Here is a 19,198-nt window from a genome sequence, read left to right on the forward strand (position 1 = left end):
CCATTTGTAGGCCCTTCCCTTTATTAGAATAAAAAAGCATGTTTCACAAAGAACTCTAATCTATTAATTATGACTGCCATGCATTATGCAGCTGAGCTTTCTGCATTCCTGCTCTTCCAGATTTTCCTCTGGGCCATCAGGAGATGTGACTATCGCCAGGATCTAGCTGGGAAATTTGCATCTCGCTCATCACCGAGGTATCCAAGTTACTCCCGTCCTCCCAAAATCCTTCTGAGGGCACCTTCTGCAGGTGGGGAGTCCAGCAGCACAGCTCCGGGGCAAATTCTGATATCATTGATCTACAATAGACAGAACAATTAATTACGGCCAAGGGCAGTAAGCGCAGACACACTTGGGGAGGAGGAAGCTGTGACCTGTGCCAGGAGAAGGTGTCCAGTGTTTTTTGTTTTTTTTTTCCCTTTCAGTGTGACATTTGGGAAGTGCAAACACAAGCACCGGGCAGAGGGAGGTGAGGGCTCCGGGCTGGCCTTGCTCTGCCTCTGCTGGCCCAGGCCTTGGGGAGCGAAGTGACGGGAAACTGTCTGACAGCTCAGAGCAACAGGGAGCAGGGCCAGCCTTTATTTCAAACGCTGCCAGCACAGACAGCACCAAGATTTATCAGCTTCCCTTCACTCTGGAAGGCATCAACGGGAAACTCAAGCTGGAAACGTTGGAGGTTCCTCCAAGGCTTTTTTTTTAGGTGGCTCACATCAGGTTTGATCAGCTGGGAGACATCGGTAACAGGTTGTTTCGCCCAGCAGCACGAGAAGGCAGAAATGCATCCTTGTGTCTTTAAAACAAAACCAAACCAAAACACAACCACCAAATAAAAATACCTCTAAACACTCTCCAGGCCCTCAGTTAATAATTTCCCAGGTCATGTTCAACTTTTACCTACAAAAAGCAGCCACTCTCACTAACCAGGAGCTTTCACTTTCAGAATTAAAGGTAAGTTTGCCCAAGATCTGAACGGAGGAACTTAAAACACCTCTGTGGAAGCTGAATGTGCCGTGAATTACAATTCCTGGTTTTCGAGAGGCAAACACAGCTCCTGAGGCTTGTGGAAGAAACTGGCTGATCCCACAGGGGACAGAATTCAGCGGCACTCGGCAGCAGAACCTGAGGGTGTTGCTCCCATGGGCACGGCTTGTAAAAAATCCACCTCTGCTTTGCCATGGATGTTTTTCCTCCCCTACGACATTGTGAAGCCTCTAAAGAGAACCTTGTAACCAAACACTGGATGTTTTATGAGTCCTTCTCCACGTCCAGCAACTGGAATAAAGACAAAGGCAGAACTGGATACCTGAGAGACAGAGAAAAGAAAGCTTTTCCTGCCACAGACTTTTAATTCACGCTGATACCTGAGACATCATTTCCTCGGGTCACTATAGAAACCTTTGTCACCTCATGAAAGGTCATCGGGTAAGTGACAGGAGACATCAGTTTCTCCTAACAATATTGGTTTCCCTTCTTAAAATTTAAATAACAAGGCTAAAGATTTTCCAACTGGAGATGTAAAAAGCCATTAGAGCGGCCAGTCAATATTCCTGGAATTATAGGATCGAGGTCTGGCCATTGAGGACACAGAAAATAGTTCTGCAGCACAGTGCAGAAAGGATGACTGACTATTTTTTGACTTCAAACACAAATAAAGAATAAGAAATACAGAATAAAATAAAGGTATCTAAATTAAAAAAACAAAAACAAACAAAACAAAACAAACAAACAAAAACCCCAAACAAGCTTTTTCCCAGTTCTTTGTATTGTAGAGAAGAAATGTCTTGGCATGTCTCTGGCATTTTAAACCCCACAAACAAAAGGTACTTTCCAGTGCAGTCAGATGACAGAATCAATAAACAGCCCATTCCCAAAATGATTGGGAAGTAATTCCAATTTTTCAATTGCAAGCCCCACACGGTTGGTTGTAAGTTTGGTTTTTTGGTTTTCCCCCAGCTCCAATTGCTCCAGGAGCCAATTTTGGGCCAAGTTCTGCTGCTTTTAGGCCTCATCTGAGGGGAGGACTTGATCCCACACACTCATCCTGGAGTCCCCCCTGTGCATGGGACAACCTGGGGCTGGTTCCGAGCAGGAATCTCCCGTTTTGATGCCAGTAACAATTAAAGTTTTGATCAAACCCACATAGCACCGCTGATAAGGTTTAACCCAGCGCTGTTCAAAGCCCAGTGGGGACACTGAGCTGGGGCTCAGTCAGAACCAGCCTGCCCAAAACACAATTAAAGGTGTCAAACCCACATTTTTCTTCAGCTTTTTTTAATTTTATTTTTTCCTGTTTTGTATTCCTGCCTCACAAAAGCCCAGCAGAAAAGCACATTTCAGTAGGTCTGGTGGAGGATCAGCTCACGTGGAACTGGGGCTGGCTTTAAAAAGCAGCGTCAGGAACAGCAACAAACCCCAAAGGGCTGGCAAGGCCCAAGAGCTGGGGTTGGTTTGTTGGAAATGCACACAGGTTTGGCACCTCTGCCTGCCCAGTTTAACCTCACATCCCTGAGCAGACAGAAATTCATCCCCAGGGAGCAGGGAGGGTTTGACACACCATGAACTCACACCTGGGAACCTGTGGGCAAACTGGGGAAAAGGCTGAGCAGAGAGCAGAGTCTGCCAGGGCTCTGCTGGGTGGGATATCCAGATTTTCCCTCTGTGCTGGGGTGGGATATCCAGATTTTCCCTCTGTGCTGGGGTGGGATATCCAGATTTTCCCTCTGTCCTGGGGTGGGATATCCAGATTTTCCCTCCGTCCTGGGCTGGGATATCCAGATTTTCCCTCCCCTCTGGGAGCCAGGGCTCTGCTGGGGTGGGATATCCAGATTTTCCCTGTGTGCTGGGTGGGATATCCAGATTTTCCCTCTGTCCTGGGGTGGGATATCCAGATTTTCCCTCCCCTCTGGGAGCCAGGGCTCTGCTGGGGTGGGATATCCAGATTTTCCCTGTGTGCTGGGTGGGATATCCAGATTTTCCCTCTCCTCTGGGAGCCAGGGTTGTGCAGGGTGAGCAGCACTGGAATCACTGAGCTCTGCCCCTGGGCCCAACACTTCCCAGGGGAGTTTGGGGATCTCCAGGCAGCAGGAACAAAAATCCATCTCAGTATTTTGTCCTGGAAATCGCCAGCTCGCTCCAGAGCTCTGAGGCCCCAGCAGAACTCTGGGGAGGGAGGGATGGGATTTATTTACCCTGTGCTCAAAAGCAGGAGAGCTCTACAGGAGACACTTGTTCTGAATTACCAGGCTCCCTCCTGGGATGGTTCTGCTGATAACATGAAGAATGTATTAAGTGAACATCAGGGATGAAAACAATCTGCTCCTGCCAGCTCCAAAACGCACAGAGCATTTCTGTCACACGCAGAAATCAAGCCAGGATAGGGGAAGAGAAAACTGAAAAAAAAAATTGCCCCCGTGTCAGCTTTAGTTATCAGCTGTTTTTTATTTCTCAGGGTGGAGGAAGAAGTGTCTAGATTGTTCTAGAGAGGCTGGAGCAGCAGCACCCAGCTCTGTCTGTTCATTCACACCATTTTTTAATCTTTCCTGTTGATCTGGAGGCCCAGCACCAAGGTGAGTCTTTACAACATGACAAATGGACTGGTTTCCTACTTGAGAAGGTTCTGGAGGCTTTCTGAGCAGATCCCGGAGCCGTGGCACGTTCAGGGGGAGGCTCCTGGCCAAGGGCAAGCACAGATAGATAAACTGCACTTCCAACCAGCAGCTTTGCCAAAATCCCTCGGGTTTTATCATTCTTGTAGTGCCCAAAAGTTCTACAGCTGTAAACTATGAGCAGGGTAAAATTAATTACCTTAAAACCATGGAAAGGGTAAAATTAACTAATTTTAACAGGGCTAAAATTAATTACCAGGGAGCAAAATATTATCAATTTAATATAAAGTGTGAGGTGAAGTTTTGGCCACGGATCTGCTTCTTGTAGAAAACTTTGGGCATTTCTTTTGATCCGCAGCTTTTTTCTCTTAAGCGACAGGGAGATTTTTGCAGCTGAGCTTTTGCTAACGTCTTAAAAAACTGACTTTTGAAATGTTCTTCCAGGGAAGTGTTAAACAGGAAATATCATCCGGGAGGGCAGAGCACACTCCAAAGCTTCCCTGGGCCTCTGGCACCACCTATGGATGACAAGGAACACTGGGAGCTGAGGATATAAATTATAAATATAATAATATTTATTGTATATAAAAATATAATATTATTATAAATATAATAATATATTACCATCTCCTTGTGAGCCAACCTGAATTTCTGCTGGAGTGACAGACCTTGGATTAGAAGTTTGGTGGGTTTTTTTTTTAATTTTAAATTAAATTCAATCTTTTCCTTTAATGTGAAGAGAAGACCCAAACTCTAATGCACTTCTACCACTCATGCAACTCCCAACACGCAGCATCAAAATAAAAACAAGAGGTAAGCAGTGTTTGTAAAAAATATATTTCCAGTTGTTTTGCTGTTTAATTCACAGGCACCCCTGACAGCCATCACCGCGCCAGAGATGATTTGTGTCGTTGCTAACAAAGTTAGTTACTACTGAGACAGGGACAACATTCTTTTGCTCTCTAAAAACAACCACCAGGTCTCTGCACAAGCATTCCAAGTGCCGGGTGCTACCGATTTCTACAGGTACTGAGGAGCAGCCCCTCAAACTTCACCTGGGCTGGAGCAGTGGGGGCTCCTTGGGGCTCAGCCAGGAGCAGTGAAAGCACAGAGAGCTCAGAGACCTCGGCGGAACAAACCCCAGAATGGCTCAGGTTATTGTCTTTGTGTGTGTGTGTCCAACAACGGGGCTGCTGGGGAGGTAATTCAGCACGAGGTGAGGGTTTCTTCTTTCAGGCAGCACAAGAGCCATGCTGGGGGGATGTCACTGCTTGGGGACACTGCCAACAGCTGCTTTGATTCTCCAAGGAGCAGAGCCTTTTCCAAGGAGCAGGGTCTCTGACTGCAACAGAGGCACAGAAACACAAACACATCCTCCTCCTCACACACAAGATGCTTCAGTGTACAAATACAGCGTGGAAGTGGAAGGTATTTGGCTCTGGAGGAGAAATCCTGCGCTCAGTTGTGTCCTGTGCACTCCTGGCAGGCTCAGCACAGAGCAGTGCCCTGTCCCTAGTCGGGGACGGAGTCTGCAGGACACAGCAGCGCCGTGTGACAAATCCTGCGTTGTGTCCTGTGCACTCCTGGCAGGCTCAGCACAGAGCAGTGCGCTGTCCCTAGTCGGGGATGGAGTCTGCAGGACACAGCAGCGCCGTGTGACAAATCCCGTGTTGTGTCCTGTGCACTCCTGGCAGGCTCAGCACAGAGCAGTGCGCTGTCCCTAGTCGGGGACGGAGTCTGCAGGACACAGCAGCGCCGTGTGACAAATCCCGCGTTGTGTCCTGTGCACTCCTGGCAGGCTCAGCACAGAGCAGTGCGCTGTCCCTAGTCGGGGATGGAGTCTGCAGGACACAGCAGCGCCGTGTGACAAATCCTGCGTTGTGTCCTGTGCACTCCTGGCAGGCTCAGCACAGAGCAGTGCGCTGTCCCTAGTCGGGGATGGAGTCTGCAGGACACAGCAGCGCCGTGTGACAAATCCCGTGTTGTGTCCTGTGCACTCCTGGCAGGCTCAGCACAGAGCAGTGCGCTGTCCCTAGTCGGGGATGGAGTCTGCAGGACACAGCAGCGCCGTGTGACAAATCCCGTGTTGTGTCCTGTGCACTCCTGGCAGGCTCAGCACAGAGCAGTGCGCTGTCCCTAGTCGGGGACGGAGTCTGCAGGACACAGCAGCGCCGTGTGACAAATCCTGTGTTGTGTCCTGTGCACTCCTGGCAGGCTCAGCACAGAGCAGTGCGCTGTCCCTAGTCGGGGACGGAGTCTGCAGGACACAGCAGCGCCGTGTGACAAATCCTGTGTTGTGTCCTGTGCACGCCTGGCAGGCTCAGCACAGAGCAGTGCGCTGTCCCTAGTCGGGGATGGAGTCTGCAGGACACAGCAGCGCCGTGTGAGCCCCGCTCTGGATGATGGAATAGCTCTGCTTGGGGCCCTCCGCGTGCGACGAGGACGAGAAGATGGGCGGAGGAGGCGCCGCCGTGGACACGGTGATGCTCTGTCCGCCGTCGCTGACCACGGTCACCTCGGCCGCTCCCTCCTGGATGAGGGCGTTGAGCCCCTCCAGGTCGGAGCAGCTGATGCCGGGGCCGGCGATGAAGGCCTGGCCGGCGGGCGGCTCGTGGCCGGGAGCGGCCCCGGGCAGCAGGGCCGGGTGCAGGGCGCTGCCCTCAGCCTGCTCCGGGGAGCTCAGCAGCACGGCCGGCTCCGCCACCGGCCCCGCGTCCCCCGAGGCCACCGCGGCCACCGGCGCCGGGGCCAGCACGCTGACCTGGCCCAGCAGCTGCAGGCGCCCGCTGCCCAGCACCTCCTCCTGCCCCGGGGCCAGCAGCGCGGGCGGCACCACGTTCACCGAGGCGGCCGGAGGCACCTGGTGGCCCACGATGATCTTGACCCTGCCCTCGTTGTACGGCGACACCTGAGCGGCCTGGAGGGGCACCTGGAGGTGGCTGACGGTGATGGGGGCGCCGGGCTGGCGGCCGGCGTCCATCTGGAGCTGCAGCACGGCCAGCTCGTTGTTCTTGGAGCCGCTGTACAGGCTGTGCTGCTTCTTGTGGCTGCGCAGGGAATCCTCCCTGACGAAGGAGGCGTCGCACAGGTCGCACTTGAAGGCCTTCTTGGCGTCCAGCTTGGCCACCTGCCTGGAGCCGCCCTGCTTCGGCCTCTCCCCTTCCTTCTTGTCCGGCCTCTTGCCCTTGGCCTTGTCGCCGTGGGCCTTGCGGACGTGCGTGGTGAGGTTGCTGCGCTGCTTGGTGTCGAAGGCGCAGAACTCGCACTTGAAGGGGCGCTCCTTGCCGTGGATGCGCTCGTGCACCTTGAGGGCCGCCTTGCTGGAGCACGAGTAGCTGCACTCGGAGCACTTGACGGGCTGCTCGGGCTGGTGGCCGCGGATGTGGTGCCGCAGGCTGGTCTTGTTGCCGCACTGGAAGTCGCACTCGGGGCACTTGAGGGTGTTCTCCATGCTGTGCTTGATGCGCACGTGGGACTTGAGGTTGCCCTTCATGGCGCAGCGCACCTCGCAGAACTCGCACTTGTAGGGCTTCTCCCCCGAGTGCACCCGCAGGTGCCGCTTCAGGTCCGAGTTGATCTTGAACTTGGCGGGGCACATCTGGCACTGGAAAGGGGCGTCTCCTGCCGGGGTCAGAGGGCACAGGTGACACGGGGGACAGCAGGACACGCTGCCGGGGTCAGAGGGCACAGGTGACGCGGGGGACAGCAGGACACGCTGCTGGGGTGGATCCCCTACAGCTCCTCCTGAGCTCCCAACGCGTTCCCAAAGCCAAGAGAAATCCAGTGACACAGGATTATCACCTGCTGTGACACACCTGGATCTAAACCCCTCGTTTTGCATTTTCTGTACTTGCAGGCTGGTGTCACGACATCCATGACCAGGCTTAGGTGGAGCTGTGCTAATCCCTAATCAATTCCAGTGAGTCTGTTCTAAAGGCATTAAAAAAAAAAAATCCAAAGCAAACTTAGCAACCTAACTAAATAACTACTCCCTTTTCTTCCTTTAATCTAAAAATACAATTCTCTAAAATACCTGAGCACGAAGCCTTTAGGTAGGCATTATCTTAAACAAGTGAAAGAATTGTGTTATTAGCTTCTAAGACACTCTTGGTGAGGGGGGGGAAAAAAAGTGTTTTTAGTTCAACAAGCATTTATCCTCTTTAATAATCAAACTGCAAATGGCTGATTTATTTTAGAAGTTAATATTTTATAGAGTTTGTGAGAGCTGTATAATTTTGCATAATTTGCTTATCCAGCTACATATGTCATAGGTTTAGCTGCATATTTTTCAAATCAAGTTGTGGCCTACTGTGCTAATCCATGTATCTGTTTAATAATTGAGATACATGGTGTACTATCTGTATTAAACAGACTTTATTAATGAAGATGCACTGTTTGTTCATCTAGTTTATTTTACAGCCTCAGCTGCACACTCAGCTACTGAATTTTTATCTGCTTTGCTGATGAAGGCACAGTTCATATGTCAACGACTTAATTTTCATATACGGGGTAGCAAAACGTATGAAAAAGAATATAGCAGATTCTGGTTCTGTTTCTTTAAAGAGTGGTCTGTTCTATATTTCTTTACATTTCTGCCCATCCCTAACTGCCGCTGCCAGTATTTAGATAAAAACTTGTGTCTCACCATAGGATTATTAATTCTAAGAGTGGTTTCACTCAAATTAACAGGAAGCTGATGTTTAGTGACTAGTTCAACAAGTAATTCCGTGATGATCTCGCTCTGAGCAATGGGAATTACACTCACCTTCTAGAGGATTAATAATTTAATTCCAGTAAGCAATATATTCTACACACCAGTCTTACTTTTCTCCTAAGACTGGGTGTGTGCATGACACCTTTGCAACCTAACAGGGATGAAATGATTACTTTCAAAATTCTTGTGCCTCCTTTCAGCAAACAATAAGAAAAGTCCTTCTACCAAAAAAAAAAAAAAAATAATAATTGGAGAAATAGAAGAAACAACAAAACTAAAGCTTGAGTTTTAGCTTAATTCAATTGCTTAAGGTGAAACAGGCTGAAATGCCAAAAAGAAAGCTTAGCCTAAAATCCTTTCCTAGATGCTGGAATACTGAATGGCACGGAACTTCTGCTGGAAATACCAGAGAGCCATGAGCATTCCCAGGTGCTCTCCTGCCTGGGTTAGAAGGGCACAACCCCACCTGTGTGCGAGCGCAGGTGCACGGTGAGCTGGCTGGAACTGGCTTAGGGGCAGATCTGGCACTAGAAGGGGTGCTTGAAACCATCTCTTTTGGGGATCTGGACACCTGTATATACCTTAAAATCACCTCTGTGACTCTCTAAGCTTTAGAGCTGTGGATATGAGTATCCCCCACCTGTGTGTGAGTGTAGGTGCACGGTGAGCTGGCTGGAACTGGCTTAGGGGCAGATCTGGCACTTGAAGGGGCTCATTGGGAACACAAATCACCCCTTTTGGGGATCTGGACACCCGTACATGCCTTAAAATCCCCTCTGTGACCCTCCCAGCTGTGTGAGTGAGTGAAGCCCCACCTGTGTGTGAGCGCAGGTGCACGGCGAGCTGGCTGGAACTGGCTTAGGGACAGATCTGGCACTTAAAGGGGCGCTCATTGGGAACTCAAACCATCCCTTTTGGGCAACCTGTCCATGCCTCAAAATCCCCTCTGTGACTCTCCCAGCCGTGTAAGTGAGCGTCGCCCACCTGTGTGCGAGCGCAGGTGCACGGTGAGCTGGCTGGAGTTGCGGCTGGCGTAGGGGCAGATCTGGCACTTGAAGGGACGCTCGTTGGAGTGGATGCGCTGGTGCTTGTTGAGGCTGCTGCTGTCGGCCGCCGCGTACTCGCAGTGCTTGCACTTGTAGGGCTTCACGCCCGTGTGCGAGCGCATGTGCATCTTCAGCTTGTCCTTGCGGCTGAAGCACTTGCTGCACACCTCGCACTTGTGGGGCTTGTCTCCTGCAACAGCAGTGTGGGCACGGGGGGTTTAGATGCTGGAGCTGCTACCTGTCTGCCAATAAACATCTCCTCTGTGATGACTTAAGTTTTGGCTTGTGTGTTTCAGGTTCTGTGGTGCCCAGGGGTGCAGCTCTGAGCTCACAGTCAGTGTCACTCAGCCCTGCACACAGCAGGGACACAAAACAAATCCTTTTCCTGCAGGACACCGTTGCCCTGATTTTTCAGCCTTCTGATGTTTACGTTCTGTACTAGAGTCTTCTCATTCTAATTGCAACATAAACAAAGAGTGATGTTTTGTAAATCATGCATTCCTTCCTGGAGGAAGGACAAATTGATGGACTTCTGGTTTGACCAGTGGGGTCAGGGAGGTGTCAACCTCGTCCCCCAACTGCTGATCGAACTCCAAACCCTATTTAAACCCAAAACCCAAAATAAACCTTCTTTCTCGTCTCACAACTGGCCAGTGTGAGTGTGGTTCTTTGTGTCCGTCTGATGACAGGACACCCAGGACAACTTTCAGCCCCAAAAGCACAAACAAGGGTGGGCTGAAGGGAGGAACAAGCAGGATGGGACCTCACAACCTGGAGTTCCAGTGTCCCAGCTGTGCCTGGTGCTGCCCACAGCGGGGCAGGTTCCCAACAGGTAATCCCTCAGGCACAGGCCAGGACAATACCAGCAAGCACAGAGATGTCTGCATCCTGTTTACAGAGACGTTGCTTCGTAGGAAAATGGCTTTTTTGAAAAAGCTGAAAGGAGGAAACCAACCCAAAAGAAAACACAGTAACAATCACCTGTGTGCGTTCGCCGATGACGTTCCAAATCCTTCATCCCGTAGGAAGTCTTGAACTGGCAACCTGAAAACAGCAAGGTAAAGATCATTAAACTCAAGGAAAACCTAGCAAAACAATTAAAACACATTACCATATTCTGGACATGTTTATTCTCAGCATTTTCTTTAAAATTCACTGTTAACAGAAAATTAATTCCTCATCTTGTTTCCTCACTTCTACTTAAAACAGTGAGCAGCTCACCTGTGAACTTGAGTTTTCCAATGCTTCCCCTTAGAGGCAACTCACTCCAGAACTGCTGCAGGTATCAAACCTCCCGTGTGGCACCACAGGAAAGCCCTCCATGTTAAAATGGAAAGGCAGGAGGTACAATCCCCACCTCACCTGGGTACAGGCAGCTGAGTTTCTTCAGGGGCAGCGAGGAGGAGGATTTCTTGGACCTTGCTTTTGGTGGCGTAGAGACGACAGCAGCAGCTGGAGGCTCCGTGCTCTCGCTGGGCAGGTAGGTTTGGTAGCCATGCTCAAAAACAAACTCTGGGGCAGAAACTAAACACACAAAAAAGCTTCATGTGAGACCATTAACTTCTCTAATCAGATTGAAAAAAAATCTAATTATTGTCTAGTTTCATGAATTGCCTATTGTTTTTTTCTTTTTTTCCACCAACATTCCTGTTCCTAGGTTCCTATTTAGCTGGAAAGGAAAAAGGTTTTTCTTTTCCAAATACCAAATAAAGATGTATTTGTTTTTCAACTCCGTCTGTGTTATAGCCCAAATGAGAAAAAAATATCCTTATTTATGTGGCAAATGTTGTCAAAAGGCACCACACGAATTATTTTTGTAATTGTTAAAAAAGTTCAGCCTCTTTCAACTCTACCGTTTTTAGCTGTTACTCACAAGAATAACAGGTGAAAATATCTCAGCCAAAGTAGCAGCTTTTAAATCAATTAAACAACACTATAGCCCAAAAGGGCAAATGGATAGAACTGTCCTCATTTTAAAGATGAGTAAATATGAAGCAGAAAAATGACTCACCCAAAACCCACACCGAGTTGAGGGATTATAATACAAAAATTCCTGGAAGTGGGCCCTGAATTCAGTTTGTTTCACTGCTCTCCCAGATTCCCTGCCTTAATCTGTCTATCCAAATTAGAGTCAAATAACTTGGGGTTTAGTAAGGTCCCACACCAAAATAAAACAAAACTATATATAGAAGGGCAAACCTTCACACACGGAACAAAATCCTAATTTTATTTAAATGTCTCCAGGATCGGGACCTCACTCGAGTCTTCACACAGGCAGAAATTTTGAGTAATATTTTTCCTGCCAATTAGTTGTGGGAGCAATGTTAGGGAATGCAGTGTTCTCACATAAAAAGGTCTGGATGGGTGCCTGACAGTAATTCTGGGTCTGTTTTCCCTCTAGAGCTCTCTTAAAAAAAAAAAATAAAATGCATAGTAATTTCAGTATTTTTCATAAGTATCGACAATTTTAATTAATCTGCACAAGCTGGTTCCACAACACAATAGACTTGAGCAATTCTCTGAGAGAACTCGTATCTCAATTAGCAAATTAAGCAACTATTGTTACAACAAACCCAAGGCAGTAGAGTACTATTTAATTTCCTTGGTCACATGACAACTGATGTGAAAACTGTTATTTCAGCTGGGCGACGGGGACACAGGGACAGAGGGCTGGCACCTGGCAGGTGACACGGTGGTGTCTGTGATGGTTGGGTGCCTGTGATGGGTTTGGGCACCTGTGATGGATTTGGGTTCCTGTGAAAGTTTGGGTACCTGTGAAGGTTTGGGTACCTGTGATGGGTTTGGGTACCTGTGATGGATTTAGGTTCCTGTGAAAGTTTGGGTACCTGTGAAGGTTTGGGTACCTGTGAAGGTTTGGGTACCTGTGATGGTTTGTGCACCTGTGAAGGCTGTGCACCTCTGAAGCCTGGGTACCTGTGATGGTTGGGCACCTGTGATGATGGTTTGTGCACCACTGAAGTTTGGGTACCTGTGATGGTTTGTGTCTCGGAGGCGATGGTCCTGCTCGTGCTCTGAGCCTGTGTGCTTGGCACGGTCTCCTCGGACACGAACTGGACGGTGCTGGTGGCGCCGGCCGTGGCACTGGTGAGCTGGCAGCCGCTCTGCTTGTGCCCCACGAAGGCGTCCAGGTTGTTGAACTGCTGCTTGCAGATGCCGCAGATGTGGATGTCGGGCGTCAGCTCCACCAGCACCGTGGTGCTGCCCGGGACTGCGGGGACAGAGCGCTGTCAGCCCGGCCCGGGGATGGTGATGGGCGACACCGGGACAGGTGACACCGGGACAGGCTGCTGCCCCAGCGCCCCGAGCACTGCGGGACCCCCGGGCGGCGGAGATGCATCCCCGGAGGGCTCGGGGTCCCGCGACGGCTGCGACATCGCTGCACGGAGCCCTGCGGGGACACACGGACACCACGCAGCGCCCAGGGAGAGTGGACGATCCCCCAGGATCCACGGACAGCACCCCGCGACCACGGAGCGTCCACTACCCCAGAGCCACGGAGCGCTGCCCGGGACCCACGGAGCTCCGCCGGGCACGCACGGACCGTCACTCAGCATCCATGGATCACCGCCCGGGATCCAGAGACCATCGTCCGGGACGCGCGGACCATCACCCAGGATGCACGGACCACGGCCCGGCCGCCGCGACCCGCCCGTCCCCGCGGCGCTCAGGCAGATTCCCGGGTTCCCCCCCCGCCCCCCAGCCAGGTTCCCGGGCTCCGCTCCCGCCCGCTTCATGCGCTACTCATGTTTCGGGGCCCGGGCAGGCCCCGGCTCCCCGGCGCTGGCGCGGCGCGGGCCCCGGAGCGCGCATGGCGCAGCACTTACACTGCACGGGGCCGGGGAAGGCGGGCGCCGCCCCCGCCCCGCCGCGGTTCATGGCGGCCCCGCCGCCGCCGCCGCCTCCTGCGGGGCCGAGCCCGCCGGGACCCGGCACCGGCACCGCTGCCGCTGCTCGGCCGCCGGGCGCCGGCGGATGTGCGGGAGCCGAGCATGCTCAGTGGCGGCCGGCAGGCTGCGGCGGTGCCGGCCGATAGCGGCCCCGGGCAGGCAGGGCCGTGAGGCGGCCGAGCGGCGGGTGGAGCCCTGAGCTCTGCCTGGCCCCGAGCCTAACCCCAGAGCCGTGCCCGGCCCCGAGCCTGAGCCCCGAGTGCTGCACCACCTCCAGCCTTCCCTCTGAGCCCTGCATACAGCTCCAGCCTTGAACCCCGAGCCCTGCCCGGCCCCGAGGCTTCCCCCTGAACCGTGCCCACATCTCCAGCCTGGATTCCAGAGCCCTGCCCGGCCCTGAGCCGTCACCCCTGAACCGTGCCCACATCCCCAGCCTGGATTCCAGAGCCCTGCCCGGCCTTGAGCCGTCACCCCTGAACCGTGCCCACATCTCCAGCCTGGATTCCAGAGCCCTGCCCGGCCCTGAGCCGTCACCCCTGAACCGTGCCCACATCTCCAGCCTGGATTCCAGAGCCCTGCCCGGCCCTGAGCCGTCACCCCTGAACCGTGCCCACATCTCCAGCCTGGATTCCAGAGCTGTGCCCGGCCCTGAGCCGTCACCCCTGAACCGTGCCCACATCTCCAGCCTGGATTCCAGAGCTGTGCCCGGCCCTGAGCCGTCACCCCTGAACCGTGCCCACATCTCCAGCCTGAGCCCCAAGCTGTGCCCGGCCCTGAGCCTTCACCCCTGAACCGTGCCCACATCTCCAGCCTGGATTCCAGAGCTGTGCCCGGCCCTGAGCCGTCACCCCTGAACCGTGCCCACATCTCCAGCCTGGATTCCAGAGCCCTGCCCGGCCCTGAGCCGTCACCCCTGAACCGTGCCCACATCTCCAGCCTGGATTCCAGAGCCCTGCCCGGCCCTGAGCCTTCACCCGTGAACCGTGCCCACATCTCCAGCCTGAGCCCCAAGCCGTGCCCGGCCCCCCAGCCTGAGCCCCCAGAGTGTCCGGTGCATTATTTGCCGCGTTGTTGATCGGACACTGCTAACGGGATGTGTTGAATTAACATTCAGGAGATTCAGATGAGCTGAACCGCTGTGGCATTGCAAGGAGGAATTCCCTCCATCCATCCATCCATCCATCCATCCATCCATCCATCCATCCATCCATCCCTCCTCCCTGCTGTCCTGCAGAAAGGGCTCTGGGGTCAGGAGCAAACTGCACTGCCCAGTTCCCTGGGCTGGCAGGAGCTGGAGGAGCCCTTGGGAAGGGAAGGGCTCAGTCCTGGGCTGCTCTGGTGCCGTGCTTCCCACCTCTGGAATTCCCCAGCACGCTGCAAATGTGGCCCACAATTCCACAGCAGGGAATTCTCAGCCTCTTTTCCTTCAGGGAGAAGAAAAATGTGGGGCTGAATTAATGCTTTTCGTAGGGATTCCTGAATTTTGGTCATGGCTGTGCTGGGAAAGGTTTTTCAGGTCGTGGCAGCTCCACGTGGTTAAAAGCAGAGGGAGAGAGGAACCTGCAGCAGGAACAGCAGCGGCTGGGCAGGCGCCTGAGGGTCAAGGCCTTTGGTACCCCAAGGGAATTCTGACTGTCAGATCCCTCTCTCTGAGCTTTGTTTTACAGGGATGTCAGAAGAAGAAAAACCAGTCACTGGCACTGACTTCAGCACAACCCAGAGCTTGAAATAGTGAAGAAATTGCTGCGTGCCTGTGGGAGGACAGCAGCTTTCATCCCCACAGCTGTCCACAGGAGCTCCTGCAAATGGCCCTGCAAAATAGAATTGTGGAAAGACTGGGATAAAAGGTTGTGCCAGGGGAGGCTCAGGTTGGATAATATCAGGAGGAATTTGTTGCTGGAAAGGGTGCTCAGGCCTTGGAACTGCCCAGGGAGGTTTGGATCCCCATCCCTGGAGGTGTCCCAGGAATTCCTGGAGGTGGCACTCAGGGCTCTGGGCTGGGGACCAGGCACAGCTTGGAGGTCTTTTCCAACCTCAGTGATTACGGGATTCTGGCTTTGGCATGAACATTACAAACACCATTATTATCTCATGAATAACTAATAACTCTCGCAGCCCAGGACTTTATGGATGCTCTTGGAGGAGTTCTCCCTTGCTTGGCTGAGGATTGATGTCTGAGAGTGTAACACTGCGCCGAGCTCTTGAGTCATGGAGCAGAGCTGTGCTGAGATCACACTTGACACGATTTGCAGCCTCTGAGGCATAAATCAGTGTGCATGTGTAATGTTCCTCACCCTTAACCCGGCTGACATGAAAATACTGCACTGCTCCGGGCTCCCCACAAGTGCAGTGCAAGCAAACAAGGCCCAGAACAGACAAATGTCAATCAGGAGAGACAAGGGGAAAAAAAAAATAAAATCAGAGGCATAAAACAGTCAGAGCTCATCAGAGCCTCGGAGACAGGCATTCCCTGGCACAACTTGGACAGCTGAGCCCTCAGTGCTCTCCTGGAGACAGGACAACAAGAAATGGGTGGACTTTTGCCTTCGTGCTGAGCTCCCATCCATCTCCTGGCACCCCGGACCACGCAGGAGCAGTAGATCCCTCCCTGAGCTCAGAGATAAACCCAGCCCAAACCTGTGCAGGTGCTGGGAAGTGAGGTACCTGTTCATCCAGCCAGGAGAGCAGACCCTGACCCTTGAAATTCACCAGTCATTGTTCCCTTTGCCTTTCACGGATGGAGGAGGGTGCATTTAAGAGGGAAAAACACATTAATCAGCAGTATAAATGAATAGATGATCAGGATATACCAATAAGATGCAAAAAAATCCCCCTCAAAACCCATCAGTATATAGGGAAAGAAGAGGAATTTGGTTACAAGCCTGAGGTCACTGAAGAGGGAGAGCTCTGTCTTGAAGGCCCTGGTGTAAGATCTCCACCAGTGAGGTTGGAAATGTGGCCCAGGGGATAGACAACAAACTGAAATGTCAATTGTCATTAAAACTTCCAGGTATTGAAGGTGGAGACAAACAAATGACAGATTTGGAGAAAAAAACCTTAAAGATTCAACCCCCAGTTTTTAGTATTTTGATGGATAATGACACACACAGAAACATAAATGCTCTGTGCTCAAATTAATTACGTTAAAATAATAGGTAATTTGTCTCTGTGTTGAGAACATATAATTATGACGATTTTTTTCCCCAATGTTTTAAAATAATGTCATTTCAATTCATAATGCAGGGTAGGGACTTTGCTGTTCAGTGCATTTGCTGTTTATACAATATTTCCAATGCCGTTGCTTTCCTGTGCCATAAATAAAGCCTAAACAATCAGTTAGTACCCTCAGATATTCCTTACTGCTGTAGGAGCTGTAAAATAACTCAATATGAAAATGTTATTCACTGCAATAGCACATTGGCAACTGTGATTAAACCTCAAACGAATAGTGGGACAAAATAGAAATGTATTTTTGTGTTGAGTTGTTTAATTCTTCACTGTCAGGGCGCAGACCCGAATCCACCCGGGGAAATGTTTGGCATTTGTGGGGTTAAATGTGCCTCAGTGCCCTTCCCCCCCGTGGAAAATGTGCACTTGGGATAGAAAAGTAAGGGATGTAATTTCGGGGTTGAATTCAGCTTCCCGCACCTCTTATGTCTTTGCATTTCTCCCTCAAATATTATTATTTTTTTTTTTCCTAAATGCAAATTGGCTGCTCTCAGATGAGCAAAGTTTTAAAACAGACTCCCACAATGATGATGATGGTGATGATGAATATGTCACACCTGAAAATGAACTCCTTAATTTATGGAATATATTTCAGCACTTTTTGTATAAATGTAAAAGTACAGTAAAACTCCGCTGGGATGAACATGATAACAAATAAATGCTGAATCTGAGGCTGTACAGCTCCAGTCTCACATTTAGTCATTTTTATGATTGTATTTGGGTTAAAAATGGAAAGCAACACCAGCAGAGGGACTCCCTTGATACTCGGTGGAGCTCTGCCTGCTCCCTGGCAGGGCATAGAGGTAATTTTATTCTGGAAGCTTTTGAATGCTTTACAAGTAATAGGAACCAAGTGGGAAAAGCATATTCCATATTTTAGCTCTGACATCCTCATAGAAAAGAATATAGGAAAAAAAAAATTAAAGATTCAAAATAGTTGCCTGTGATTCAGTACTCGGGAAGACTCGGTGGTGTTTTTCAGAATTCCCTGGGGATGTGTAAATGTTTCGGAGCTGGGAGTACCCACGGGAGCTGGAGTCACTTTTGCCACTTCATCAAACTAACGAGCCTTTGAGTGATGCTGTTCCCGGGTTCAGCTCTGCTGCTGGGCCGGGGAGGGGAAGGAGAAAACAAAACTGAAATTTAGACAGAATGGAATTCCTAAGAGCTGGGACAACCGGGATTTATTAATCCGTGCACTCCCCAAGCTTACAAAAAATCATCTCCTGCCTTCGGTTTTGCTCTGTAAATCTCGCCCTCCTTCAGGAGGTCTGTGCTTCCAAAGGCTGCGGAGTTCCAGGACGAGCAGTGCCTGTCAGTGTGCCACAGAAACACCTTTTTGGGGTCAGGGACAAGGGGTGTGATGGCCAGTGATGGGAGCACTCCTCATTTCTTGGCTGTTAGAGCAAGAGCAACCCTCTCCAGCTCCTGACTGACAGGAGTCCCTCAGCTAAATGAACTGCTGCTAGAAAAAGAGAGAATTCCTTTTGTACTCCATAATATCCATCAGTTATTAAATACCACTGGATCTACTGGAGGGAGGGTCCTGTCCTGAGTTTAGTGGGATTATCCAGACAAACAGGAGTTGAATCTCTCTTTATGCTGCTGTAGATGACATTCGATATTGTTAAAATGATGAGCAAAGTATAGGAGACACTTTCTTTGTGTGCAGATTTTAATTTACTCAGATATGGCACAGAGAAATGGTGTGACTGCACATGTTCTTTGTCAGAAATTAATCTGGGCTTTGTGAGCACACTGCTGTTGCACAGAGCATCCTGGGATATTCCAGCTAAAATAAAATCTGATTTACTGGTCCTTAGTTAGCAGGTATTTAGCTTAGTCAGTCCTGGTGTGATATAATAATAATAAATAAATAAATTTATTTTAAAAAATGGATTTTGTTTTGGTATCAACTCAATTTAGCTCTTCATGAACTCTGTGTCACCCACTGAAAAAAAGAAAAGAGAAAATATAATCCTTCTGTAAAAAAGGCTTCTGCTTTGTGCTCGTGTCACAAGATATTGGTCCTTGACTTTTTCAGGCACTGAAAAGATCATGAAAAGGGTAACAGAGATGAGAGGGTTTGCTATTAGAATAATGTCTGCACGCAGAAATGACAGCCAGGGAAATACTATCTGAACTTCAACTGCTGCTCATTGTCATTTTACAATTAAATCTTTATCAGGCTAATATTCCCCGTGGTCAGATGTGTTTGCTTTCCAGGAATCCTGTAAAAATTCATTCATCTGTGAGTTCCAGAGAATGTGGCAGAGTGTTCATGGAGAGCAGATTTTAAATGTGGATTGAAAACTTCACCATTAAATCCATTCGGTCAAGAGGCAGAAACAGAAGAGCGTCTTCCTGAAGAAGGCAGAATATCAGATACATAAAAGATACTTTCCCACCCAGCACTGCAAAATAAAAATGTATCTCCACGAGCTATTTTTCTATAGCAGGGGGGAAAAAAAGAATTTTTTATGAAAATCTTGGGAATAGATCAAAATGGATGCCGAAAATGCTTAACCCCGATTTGCTGAGTGACCCACCTGAAAACCCTTCCAGTGAGGACAGAACCGTGCTGAAAATGAACCTTTCATAACCAGCACCTCCTTTTACAGCAGACTCAGCCCCTGCTGCTGGGAATTTCTCACGGTTTAATACAAAAACACGTCCGAAAATAAAGACGGATGAATA

At 50.4% G+C, this 19,198-nt stretch overlaps 1 protein-coding gene and 1 long non-coding RNA gene across 2 annotated transcripts; one reads left to right on the top strand and one right to left on the bottom strand.

Annotated features, from left to right (window-relative positions):
- Nucleotides 1-968: 968 nt before the first annotated feature.
- On the top strand, nt 969-4,141 carry LOC136298284 (uncharacterized). Its single transcript, XR_010723284.1, has 3 exons — nt 969-1,422; nt 3,449-3,566; nt 4,050-4,141. It is a non-coding gene; the product is annotated as an uncharacterized lncRNA (long non-coding RNA).
- A 285-nt stretch (nt 4,142-4,426) lies between these two features.
- Nucleotides 4,427-13,377, bottom strand: ZFP64 (ZFP64 zinc finger protein). Its single transcript, XM_066198920.1, is given in 7 exon segments — nt 4,427-7,226; nt 9,304-9,555; nt 10,347-10,409; nt 10,728-10,889; nt 12,355-12,594; nt 13,211-13,313; nt 13,315-13,377. Coding segments are annotated over 7 exon segments (2,160 nt in total). The 3' UTR covers nt 4,427-5,949.
- Between the last annotated feature and the right edge of the window lie 5,821 nt (nt 13,378-19,198).

This window comes from Chamaea fasciata, unplaced genomic scaffold, assembly GCF_029207755.1.
Source record: "Chamaea fasciata isolate MVZ Bird 193981 ecotype frontalis unplaced genomic scaffold, bChaFas1.0.hap1 SCAF_17, whole genome shotgun sequence".
Taxonomy (NCBI): domain Eukaryota; kingdom Metazoa; phylum Chordata; class Aves; order Passeriformes; family Sylviidae; genus Chamaea; species Chamaea fasciata.